Source organism: Metopolophium dirhodum, chromosome 1, assembly GCF_019925205.1.
Source record: "Metopolophium dirhodum isolate CAU chromosome 1, ASM1992520v1, whole genome shotgun sequence".
Lineage (NCBI taxonomy): Eukaryota > Metazoa > Arthropoda > Insecta > Hemiptera > Aphididae > Metopolophium > Metopolophium dirhodum.
Genome location: NC_083560.1, coordinates 85,147,122 through 85,161,019, shown reverse-complemented (window position 1 = coordinate 85,161,019; position 13,898 = coordinate 85,147,122). Strand labels below are relative to the sequence as shown.

General features: G+C 27.0%; 2 protein-coding genes across 2 annotated transcripts in view; one reads left to right on the top strand and one right to left on the bottom strand.

Moving 5' to 3' along the window:
- LOC132937501 (uncharacterized) overlaps nt 1–7,605 on the bottom strand; it is a 582,052-nt gene extending 574,447 nt beyond the window's left edge. The window contains exon 1 of the mRNA XM_061004322.1: nt 7,074–7,605. Coding sequence (XP_060860305.1) covers nt 7,074–7,149 — 76 coding nt within the window. The 5' untranslated portion in view covers nt 7,150–7,605. The remainder of the gene's footprint in view (nt 1–7,073) is intronic.
- Nucleotides 7,606–10,178: 2,573 nt separating this feature from the next.
- On the top strand, nt 10,179–13,359 carry LOC132942862 (putative nuclease HARBI1). The gene is made up of 2 exons (XM_061011537.1): nt 10,179–10,182; nt 12,653–13,359. Exons 1-2 carry the CDS (start codon nt 10,179–10,181, stop codon nt 13,357–13,359), a joined length of 711 nt encoding a protein of 236 aa, XP_060867520.1.
- The last annotated feature ends 539 nt before the right edge of the window (nt 13,360–13,898 follow it).

Here is a 13,898-nt window from a genome sequence, read left to right as displayed (position 1 = left end):
TGGCATTCTGGAGATATTATATTTTAGTCATCAGTGGTTGGTCAGAGATTCGGAGTATGTGTTAGCCAAGACGACGACCCCCATTATTTTTCGATAAAGTCGCTGTAGATGTGGGCGAAATTCAAATTTTCAGAATATTTTTTTTGATTTTTATCGTCACAAACTATATTATTTACTTTTAATAAATAATTGTTTCATCACCAATAATCGGATGGTGATACACCTACATTAGTGATCACGTGTTTCTAACGATGTCAATATAATATACCTTTTTATTACATTCCACACGGTGCAAAAAATCCATCTGTGACTGAGGGATTTTTTTTTTTGTGAAATAAGATTATTACAATATACTACGTTTCCAGCGATGTCTGCAAACGAGCTTAGAATTTTCTAGTTTATCAGTTAGTTACATCAATGATATTATCGTTATTATATAGTATTGGCGTTTTCCGCCTGGCGACGTTATTGATTAGATTGTGTTTAAAATCGTAATTGATGACTTTCCTAACAAACTTGTTTTTTTCCCCCTTTTATAATATGACAACGGAGCTATTTTCACATCAGAAACAATTATTATAATATCTAGTGAAGTACTTGGATTTCCTTAAACTAGTATCGTTATAAATCGCGTATAATAATGTTCAAATATACTTTTCATCAGCGTCCATGCACATAGCGTCTTTCTGATTTTTTAATATTTATTATTTTAAATATGATATCAATTAACTATTTTGACAAATTACTTTAGTAAAGTACTATTTGTACAAAAACGTAATTATACGGAACATAAATTAAGTTATAATTTTATCAGTAAAATACCTAAGTATTCGTATACTTACGAATAGGTCAAAGATTCTCACAGTGATACTATAATGTATATAAACTAGGTATAATATTATAATAATTGTAAAGAAATATTTTTATCATTATAATGTACGACTGTAGTATGCCTATATAAATATAGTATAATAATAAATATTATGTTTTTATATTTATGTATTATATACAATTAAATTTCGTGTCCGCAAGCGTTCTAGAAATTTATGATAATTTTGATTATTCATTTGTATTTATTTTTATTACTGTTTAGTGTTTACTAATACAATGTCGGCTATAAATCAACTTTTTTAAACGATTGAACCAAAGCAGGAGAATACACCCGTCATTTGCGTACCTAACTATATTTCGTATTGTTTTTCCGAGATTTACTGATATACAATATAATATGTATACCTATAATAGTTGATTGGTAAAATGTGTTTTTGCTGAAGGTTTAACCATCTAATACATCGACAACCATTCGAGGGCCATAAAAACATCTCTTTAATTCCATATGTGTGTTCCACATTGGTCGATACACATATAGAACCGTTTTAAAACCATATTAACAACATCGTTGTTTATACGTTTGTACTGGAATAACGTCGAGTCACTGGTTATCTTACCCGTAAAATAATTTTAACTGCATATTTATTCGTAAGTTCTTATATTACATAACAAATGTTACTATTATGTACATACATAATTAGTTTGATAAGATAAATTATTAAATTACTCAATCCGGGACATAATTTTTTTCAAATTAAAAAAAAAAATTATACATAATATTTTAATTTAATTTTTAATCAATGCTACTAGTATAATTAAGATATATAACAATTGTAATGTACAAGATAGAAGAAAAAAGAGATTATTTAGTATATTATAATAAAACCAACTTCCAAAATAAACGATATTACCTAATTATATTATTACACACGGGTATTTTGAATAAATAACTTTCTTTTAGATGAAGATAGAAATAAATAAATAATGACAGCAATGAAAAACGTTAAAAATACATTTCAGAAGGGTGAAAAATTGAAAAAGTTATCTTTATCTCTGATTTAATGAAGTTAAACTTATAAGTTCAATCAAAATTAACGCAACAATAAAAAATGGGTTCATCATGCTACACAATATTTTTAAAAATAACATTATAAAAACTATATTTACCAACACATTGATAACTGAGACTAAAATAATAATAATATTTTCATTGTACATGTTTCTATCGTCCACACTTAATGTTTACTATTCGGTTTAGTATCAATATAAAGTAAAATTAACTCGCAGAGAAAATATTTAAATAAGATAATATTTAAAATTTTAAACTATACTTTAAACATAACTATCTATTACTAAAATACAGACAGTGACTATTACTATTATTGGTAACCAGTAAATTTATCAGATTGTCTATAGCTAACGAGATTTTAATTCATATATTAAACTAAAATATTTCTATAATAATACAAAAAACTAGGCATACAACGAATTATCAGCGATAAAATTTAAAAATATTTAACAAAACACAATATTATACATCAAATAATAATGCAGTAAGCACGCTGTTACCCTAGCTTGATTAACAATATAGCATGTTATATTAAAACTTATGACTGTAGGTAATTTTATATTGTAATGTATAATTCATATAAAATTGTATGTCGAGTTAATATAGATTTGTAAATTGAACATAATATCACAAAAAGTCCCATAAATAGTTCCATATATTTTTTTTTAAATTTCATACAAAAAATTTTTAAGTTTATGAATTATTGGTAAAAAACAGTACTTGCGTATTATAATAGATATTAGAACATTTTAGTACGTGAAGAATGATTTTTAAAACAATACTACATTAATTAATAAATTCAAAATGAGAATATAATATACAATTTGTGAAAAACACTAAGAAATTTGCTTTCATTAATTATTCATTCGTAAATTCAATTATTTCCATATAGGCTATATTATAATATTATCTGATTGTTGGTATTTATATTTATTTTGTATATCATTTATATTTTCCAAATGGATATTTTAACATTTATAGTAGTTATACCATTCTATAAAAAAAATAATAAACAAACAAAATAGGTAAGTTAATACCTAATATTTTAAATGCAATTCTATTATGATTTAAATTAGGTCATATTATAATATTAACATTTAAAAAGTATCAATGTACAGTGTACATTTAGTATGTAATATTATTCTACACTTTTAAAATTATTTTTTAAACATTAAATTAAACTTTGCTGTCGAATTTAAAGTAAAAACAATTCAACAATAGGTATCTGAACAATTAATTTTAATAAATTGTTTATACATTATTAATCAACAAGTAAATATATGAAAAAAATAATATATAATAATAATTTTGATGTGTAAAAATATGTATAGTATAAAAATATAAAACTCGGTTTAAAAACATAATCATCAATCCATTTTTTTTACTACATGGTATGTTTGTTTTGAATTTTGATTTTGATTGTTTTTTAATTAAATGATACAATGTTGTATCCTATATTATTTTAAATTTTAAATTATAATATATTATCTTCCAGGCTGGATTGAATCTAAATAATAAATGTATTATAATTCAGCGAAAATATGGGCAATATATTCAATTCGAGTCCTATATTGTAAAATTGTAGAATATTATATAGTTTTTATTGTTAATTATGATGAATAGTTCATGATTAGAAAATTATTTTATTCATTATTTTAAGCTGATAATCTTTTAGTTGATGATGTATGAATCTTTTTGATTTTAAAGCAGGGATTATAACTATCTTTAATAAAACACGTATTTTGTGTTATTTAGTCAATTTGTTATAGTTATCAAAAAACATATTTTAACCTTTAAATTTAAATGTCTAGTCTCTATAGAGTGTATACTCTCATTATTTCGTAAATATGTAACTTTTTTTAAATTATTGTTTTTATATTTCATATGCATGTCATAGCAAAACACCATTTATAGCAAAAAAATTTTATTTTTCACAACTTTCCATCGTTTTCACTTATCGTTTAATGTTGCGTTAACTGCTCTGTTGAATGATAATATACGTCTTTAATTTTATACTCCTAAGTAGAAATTATTTTTCAGATTATTTCAATATCTTCATAAAATTGAATTTTGAACGAGTAGTTAATTATTTAATTAGTTATAACTATTTTAAGTTTAGATGAGTGGATTAGTGTCACAGGGGTAGCACGCAAATGTTGGTCCATTCACTCACACACTACTCCGCACATCAAAACTTTAAGTACTTGTATAATAATCTAATTATACTGACTAATAATTAACTACCTACTCGTTCAAAATTCGATTTGTATGTATCAAAATACTCAGAAAAATATTTTACATCCGTAAATGAAATTAAAATTGGATGTTGTCCTTAAAGAAAATAAAAACCGTTTTTTTTTTATGTTGTTTTGTAATAACATAAGCAACAACATTTACATGGTTATAGATGGTATTTTGAAAAAAAGTTAAGACTAAAATAATGAGGTGGTTGGAGGGAACTCAAGCCCCCACTACAAAAAATGTTTCAAAAAATATGTTTTTTTGAAATTTCCATCTATTAAGGTTAATTTATATACTATGCGTATAATTATAATTTATTACATATTTATTAAAGTTTATTATTATTAAAAATATCAATTTAAGATTAAAGACAAAAATATTGTGTTTTATTTTTATTATATAACTAGGAACTTGCATGGTCACGATAGAATATTTCATCACATAGTTAGATAGTTATTAATGCCAATAGATAGCTATTATTATATTCAATGAATAACTAAAATATATTTTATCCTAAGTTTCAAATTTAAATTATTAAGTAGTATTTCTAGACATGTATATATACAATACTCATGAATAAATATTTAAATAAATTTATATTTTTACAATTAAATAGCTATTATGATTTTCTTAGAAGTATATAATTTTAAATCGTTTTAAACATATTTATTTTATCATAAGGCATAAAAACATTTTATATTTTCTTAGTCTCAATATCATAATATTTATAACGATAATATACTATCATATTATATTGTCCTAAATAAATATCAAATATGAATCTGTGTTTTTCATTACAAGAACGCTACACTGCCATTTGTTGTCTTTTGTCTTCGTCTTACAAGTGCGTAATATAACACATTTACGCTCAAGAGAACGCGTTTAGCTCTGTTATTTTAAAAATAAGAGTGAATCACCTAACATGAATCTTGATGGTATGTACATTATCTGTGTTTGGATGTAGGTTTTTACGATAGTTCAATTTTTTGTCAGTTATGCGTATATAATATAGCGTAAATTAAAAATGCTCATAACTCACTTAAAAACTGAACTATCGTAAAAAACCCACATACAACTACAGATAATGTTCTTACCATCAAGTTACATAATTCACTCTAATTTTTAAACTAACTGAGTTAAACGTGGTATACTGAGCGTAAATTTGGTATGTTATGCACTTGTAAGACGGAGACAACAAATATCTGTGTAGCGTCTTCTTAATAATTGGTTTTCGACTGATATCTTTTACTAACTTTTATTTTATTGTTTATTTTTCACAGAAAATATTTAACTGTTGGACATCAAACAATTCGCCGTCCACTCAAAAATATTCGGCAATATCGTTTGGAAACCTATATTAATTTGTGAAATTTAAAATGAATTACGATAACAAAACTTAATTGTGAACATATTGAATGAAAACTTCAGTTGGCAATAAATGTGTAATTGAGTGAAAATATAATTTATATTTTTTATATAAATATTTGCACAAAAAAAAATAATGTGTGGCGTGAAGCTTTTATAAAATTTCAAACTATCTCGAAAGCGACTTAAATACTCTAAATTCTAAAATATATTTTAACATGTTAAAATATAATATGCAACACAAATATTTACGTTGTATGTATGGGAACATCGAAATATTTAAAGATCATTAAACATATTAGCAGCTACATTTTTTTTTATCCTAAATTTCAAAAATATAATTGTTTGTCCTTATAATATTTTAACGTATAACGAATTTCAAGAACAATACAGTTTGAAAATAAGTGTAATTTTTTATTAATTTGATGAGATAATTTATTTTATACCTACCTACATAAATCCTGTATAAAGTGGATGCTTATTTCATCAATTTGAAACTTTTTAAAATCAAAAAAATATATATCGAATATATTGATATATTATACATTATCGATATTAATTAGATGTAGAATATAAATTTTAGCTTTTTATATAATTTTTTTTTATCAAAAAATGGGTGCCTTTACATTTATAAAATCATGAATGATTGTATTCTTTGAATAAAGACAAAATTGAATTATTGCAAATATAATGATCAAGCTATGAATTGTTCAAATTGGAATATGAACGAAAATGATACAAATTGTTAGTACCTTTAGTTTTTAAATATCTGTTCCTGATGCCAAATCATTTTAAATATTGTATTCGATTCAGTCATTCAAAATATAGACAGATGTAGGTTATAACATAAGTCAATGAAAATAGAAATTATTAGTTTCAGATAAAATATTATGATGTGTTTGTAAATTTAAATTTAAAACAACTGTATCAGCGTTTACGGATGATTTATAGTCGATAGCAACACGTGGTCCAGATAACACCTATTCTCTAGAAATTCGATACGCACGTTAAATAGTTGTATGTAATTGGGATTCAAAAGAAAACTAACGATTTGGTAATAAAAAAAAAATTACGACATTTTTTTCGGGAAATTCAGTAAAATTATAATATTATTAAAGTTTATGTTTTCCACTACTCAACGGCTATATACAATTATAATGCGTATAGATTCAGGTTTGTTTATTCAGTGTGTAGGTATAAGTATACATATTAATGTAATATATGTGTAGTTCGCGGCCGGACATACGATGGTTGCCGTCTGGTTGACCATTTGTTTTGTAAATAATAATTTGGGAAAGAGTGCGTTAAAAAAAAAAAAAATGAAAAGATATAATAAAAAATATCGCGTGACTTTTTAACGACGTGACCAAATTGACAGGTAAACCGAGGGCGGCCTCCGTATGCGCGAATAATAACGTGCACAACCGTAGGTACACACACATTCATCATAAAACACACACAACTCGTATTTATGGTACATAATATACGCGTACACACACATATTTATATATTAAATATATGTATATGTATTATGTATAAGTATAGTAAAAATAAGGGGTGAAATTACCTTGACCCGAAACTCCTCCTGGACGGGCGTTCAGCCAGAACAGCAGCGCCAAAGCCAAGACCACCGGACGGACCATGGCTGCAGTGGGACGACGATTTTCCGTGGTTTGGCGGCGGTTTGTCCGTGAAAACGGACCCGGACGCGTTTGTATAATTTTGAAAATTTAATTTAAATTTTTATTATAATTATCCTTTTCTGGTGGCACACGGTCACTCGGGTTCGCACGTCGAAAAATCTCTCGAGGGACTAGGTCCGTTATCAGCCCACATCGTACATGATGTGTCCGAGCCACTAACGGGGGGGGAGGGGGGGAGTGGGTATAATTTCGGACCGGTTCGAGGCCGGATATGATCGACGATCGCACCTCCCGCGAGCGGTATGTCGATGGTTACCACGGTACGCAAATATTGGTACTAGGACGAATCGAAAATATCACACTGCGAGATCGGCGGATACCGCGAGTACGAGCGGAACGTACGTGACCGTTACCGTGCGGTTACCACGACCAGCGCGCAACGTGACGGTTAGGCGACTGGCGCGCGACAGAGACTTGATGGCGGGCGCTCGCTCGTGTGGTGTGTGTGTGTGTGTGCGCGCGTGGTGCGCCGCCGTTCGTAGCGCCGCGCCGCCGACCGACCGGACTCGTCAGTCGGTGGCAAAGTGCCCCCTCCTCCCCCCCAATGGGCACAGAAAAGTCCCGGCCGACTTCGCCACGATCCGTAGATCCATCGTATCTCAATATAATAATGTGATGTGTCCGATGACACAAACTGCAAAGATTATATTATTATTATTAATACAAGTACAACTACTGGCCAATATAACAATATTATAATATTAATATGAATATATTATTTTAGAATCTTTTCAGAGATTTTTCCAAACAGCGCGCATGACGTATTGTTAATATTATTGTCATTATTTGTAATGTTAATAGTCGACAGATGATTTTTTTGAATATGACTCAAAATGATTTTAATATTATACTAAAACATCTATTCACTGGTGTTGATGAATGGGAAGGGGTGAACGCGGCGGCGACCCGACGTGGAAAATTAATATCAAAACGTAACACGCGCCGTGTTCGCCGACATTTCGACTTTGAAAACGGCAATCGTTTGAAGACCCACCGGAAACCGCATTATTTCTTGCGCTACTATTCGGTTCAAATTTTCATCTTCGGGTGCTTAGTGATAGTGGTAACCTTGCGGTATACGAACCGTGCACAGACCGTCGGGACGATAGCGATGATGATGATGATGATGATGATGATGATGATAATAATAATATTAATAATATTAATAATAAAAGGTATTCGTGGTGCTTGTTCGAACAGTTTTCATTACCGGCCGCGACTAATTTTCCGGACCACAATAATTGAATTCCAAAATAATATGAGTGTGTGCAACTCCAATAACATTGTAGACTGTGGTGGATTTATAGAAAGAGGGGTGATATCACACCTCAAGGAAATCAAATTTTGTTTTATAAAAAAATCTTAAATCGTTAATAATATTAAAGTGTACAAATTACATATATGCGCAGAAGAACAATGATATACATTCAGCTCCCCCCTTTTATTAAAATCCTAAATTTGCCACTTTTTTTACTGTGTTCCGAGTACAACTACCCATGGTATCATAACTATTGCACGGATTTTTATGTAAATACATAATTTTATTGAATGTAGTTCGATTTCTTAATTTTAATTAAAAGTGAGATATGTTTCTCAACACCCTAAATAAAACAAAACGTATTTCATATTTTCACATCATATTTTGAAGTAAATGTTTTTACTCAAATATTTATCCATTCACAGACATTTTATTGACAATAATCATTATTCTACGGGAAATCTGTTAAATCTGTCGTAAATCGTAAAAGAGAACATTGTAATTCATAAGATAAAATAGATAAAGGATTTTTGAAAATGCCATAATATCTATTATACAATCTAATAACTTTGGTTCATTAACTTGCTTTTCTATTCAGTGGGTACTTTTCTTTTAATTATATTTTTAAAAATTAATTTTAGATAAAAACTTTATACATTTAATTTCTTTTTGTATTACATAATTTTACAAAAAAGGACAACATTATATTTAATATTTACATATTTTGACATATTTTGGCATATTATGTTGTTTGGTGTATTGTTAAAGATATAACATTAATCGAATACGTCGACATAATTTATTGGTATCTATTTATAATATTCATGTAGGTGTTTGGTTCATATGTCTACGTTTTAGAATGTAGAAACGATTTTGGCCAGGTATATTTATCGGAGTTGTGTTCGTCTACGATTTATAACATTGGGTATTTGAGGTAGAATTATAATTATAGATTTTGGTCTTACTTTGGGGCAGTACGATTTACAAACATGGCCATGCAATTTCTTCAGTAGTTCCTGAGAACATTCTACAGAAAAAAAAGAAAAAAAGACATAATGTATAAAATCACGTTTACGCTCTGTTTCAGCTCTGATCGCATGATAATGTCTTAATTTTTTTTTTTTTACAGTGCACTTAATGTTGTTTAATCTGCTATGTAAGACGTATGATGTCATCTCGCTCCATGTTGTACATTACTCTTCGTTACACAATTATTAAACACTGTGTTTTCCCTCGATGATAATGAATTTCCCGGACATTTTTTTTTTATCTCACTGCGGTCTAGGCATCAACCTACGATATAATCCCCGAATGTAAAATCGCTCCTATGATAATATTGTCTTTCAGGTTTTTTTCACCAAATTTCACTGTGGGGGATCACAGTGATTAAAATTATAATAACATAAAGAGTTTTCCTCGAGTGAAATTGCATAAATGAAATGCTCAAATATGAGAGATGATTAATTTAATTAACATAATATCATACTAAAATAAATTATATTGTGTGGTAAAAAACAACTGCTCTAAAATCCTAAATATTAAAATGTAATATATTTTACAATTTCACAAAGGATGCAAATTACTTCTGCTGTCAAAAAGCAAGAAATAATAGTTCTTAAGCATGATTATTATTTTTAATTCTGAAGGAATATGAAGAATTTATTATTATGCATGTTATTTCTGTATTTATAAAATACATTTTTATAGATTAATGGGTAAGCCCAAGTTACAAATTCAAACATTTTTAAATATAGGTAAATCATTGCAAAAGAATTATATTATAAATAGTATTTATTGTAAAAAAATATTCAATTCAACCCATTCCGTAACAATTTAAAATAGATGTACATCTTGCAAAAGCCAAATTTGTATTTTTAGATTTATGAAAAATTATTAAAAGTCTTACATTATTATAGTATACGTCATAATATATAATATAAAAATTATGTAATTCAATAATTTCAAATCTCTAAAACAAGTTTAATATTACATTTTAATTAATACCATATTACCATATTAATAATATCCTAATATAAACATTTAGTGAAAATGTAATTTTAATCGTTTTTAAATAACAATAAAATGTATGTTTTTAAAAACTTATTTTGCTTGAAATTCGAGTCATTAAACACGTTGTTATCAGTCAATAAGCTATACACTTATTGAAGTTTATTATTTTTATTTATTTCATAACGTTTCACAAAAATAACATGTAATTAAATAATTATAATAATTATATAATAGTAAAAATCAAACAATACATTTATATTTAAATGTGTTCATTGATTTTTTTAAATAATAGTTAAAAATTAAAAAAATATATAATTACTAAAACCAATCATGGTATAATGAAACTTATATATTTAGAATGAATTAAAATAGATTCAAATTAAATATTAATGATAACCCACACAGCATAAAAATATTTCCTAACTATGGAAAAAACTTTTTCAGGAAAATAAGTTGTCAAAATATTTTTAAAAGTTACGTAAATAATTAGGAAATATTTAATTTATATTCCTTGGGCCAAGAAGTTCATATTTTTGAAAATATTTTATAAAAAAACATAATATACAAAATATATTTTCTACAACATTTTTACGGAAACTTTATAAAAATATTAAGTCAAAATTTGTATGCAATCATTGAGTACAATATTTTGTAAGAATCAGAAAATATTATTTATAAAATATTATTAGTCAAATATTCATTGTTCAAACATTTTGAAATATTCACAAAATATTATCATCCCCCCCCCCCCCAAATGTTGTGTGGGAACGTAATATGGTAAAACTATAAGTTGTCAAAAATGATCCGGCATAGGCATTTATAGTATAGGCTATAAGCACAATATAGTTTGATGTATCTGAAATTATATATAATTTTTAATTTTTATAATATTTTTTAATTATAATATATTCTTTTACATAAAATATGTATGTACAATGTAAATATATATATTATCTAGATAATTAAAGTAACTATACACACTTTTAAATTACCTTAAAAAAACATTGTATGTACTGTATTCTTTAAAATTAAAAAACTTGTATAGATATAAGGTACCTACACTAACAATTATTATAACTCTACCTTTATTTTTGCAAAACTAATATACAGCACATGAGTTATTCTCTATCAAAGGGATTTTTTTTAGGTTTTTGCACCAACTTTGTGTAATAACTGTATACAATAAACACATACTGGAATAAAAATGTATAAGGTGCTAAAGGTGCAGTATTTTGTAGTGTTTAACATTTAATGTTAAAACGTATTGATTTTGTGTATGTTATTATAGAACATAAAAGGACCGCTAGAAAAATATAATCTTAAATAATTATTTTAATTTGGAAGTTTTGTTGCATAATATGTTATAAAATCATAACTAACAATAATATTATTGTTTCGTTAGGTATGCCTATCTTTTATATATTAACAAAGTGTTGAAGGATAAAAATTACAAATATATTAAAATGTGTAATGTGTTGTGGTTTCATTCTAAAGTTATCCATTCAATGACAATATTCGACTCACGAAAAAAGTGAAATGAGATAGCCGGATAGGTATTTGATTCACACCGACCCAGTAGCAAATAATGAGCTCTCACTAGCTAATCAATGAACGTAATATTACCTATATTGCCCTTTTTGCGTCCAATAGTTTAAGTTTAAGAAACAATTGTTGACATTGAGAAAAACCAAAAATATTGTGAATATTTTAGGTATGAGCTTCATTCTATCTTTCCAATAAACATTTGGTGAACATTTCTAGTAAGAAAGTGTTTACAATTTAGAATCGAAGCATTATTTTCATTAGTAATCGTGTGCATCCATATAAAAAACAAACATTTCTGTAAAATCAAAACATTCATCACTCCATTCATAATTTAAAAATGTCGTAAAAAATAAAATATGCATTTATGGCTAAAAATGCCCAAAAATGTGAAATAAAATTTGTATAATAAAAAAAATAAAATTTTTTTCAGCTATTTAGCTTCTGGAGGACACTTTAAACAGTTTAAACATTTTCGTCTTGGCGCTTCAACTATTGGAAAAATTATAAGTGACGTATGTTGTGCCATATGCGATATTTTATGTCCTACTTTTATGCCACCACCTACAACTGAACATTGGGTAAAAGCAGCAAAAGTTTTTGAAGAACTATGAAACTTCCCGAATTGTCTAGGTGCGATTGATGGAAAACAGATTTCAATACAATGCCCTCCTAATGCTGGTTCAGAATATTATAATTATAAGGGATTTCATTCTATTGTACTTCAAGCTGTCGTTGATGGTAATGCTAAATTCATAGCTATAGATATCGGTGATTATGGACGAAATAGCGATAGTGGTATTTTTAAAGAATCCAATTTTGAAAAATTATTAAAAAACAATAAATTAAATATTCCGCAGTCCAAAAAAAATGACCCTCAGATTAACGATGAGTTTCCATTTATATTTGTTGGGGATGAAGCATATCCTTTGCAAACAAATTTAAAGAGACCTTTTCCAAGAAGAAATTTAACTAATGAAAAAAGAATTTTTAACTATCGTTTATCGAGAGCCAGAAGAATAGTAGAATGTGCATTTGGGATTCTTGTGAAACGATTTAATGTTCTAGAAAATAAAATGTTAGTTTTTCCTGAAAAAGCTACTATTATCACAAAGGCATGTTGTATTTTACATAACATAATAACAGATAAAGAAGGGGCTCCATCTGAAATCCAAGATGAACTTCAACTTCAAACAACCCAAATGGTTGCTCAAAGCCAAATTACATCAAGATCAATTAATAGGGCATCTACTGCAGCAATGGATATCCGAGAGAAGTTCATGAATTATTTCAATTCAGACATTGGTTCAGTTCCATGGCAAAATATGTACAATTTATAAGTTTTAATATAACATTTCTTTAAATTTTAAAATTAATCAACAAAATATTATGATATTATAATACACTATAATTTTAAATAGCTCAAAAATGTAAATGTATAAAATATAAATAGTTTGACTATTGGTTTAATTTTGATTTATATTACAGATACATAAATATAGAACTACACTACGTAATCATCATATAAAGTAAAATACAAGTATTTAAATTATTTTATTTTTATATTTTTACTAACCTGATGTTTCCATTTCTGTGCTGATTTCATTCCATAATCTGTCTTGAATGATTTTATTGCTAGGCTCTTTATCGGTAAAATCGTAAATAGATTTTCTTAAAAAAACAAGATTGATCAATTTCTCTGCTTCGCATCCCATTTTAAAATAATTGTGAAATATTTATTTATTTATGAAGCATAAAATCATAAAAATCTGTGAGGGACACCAAAATAACGAGTGTTCAGTTGTAAGCTATTCATATAAATAAACAAATTTATACGATTACATAATATTTTCGTATTTTACTCGGAGGAAAAATAGAA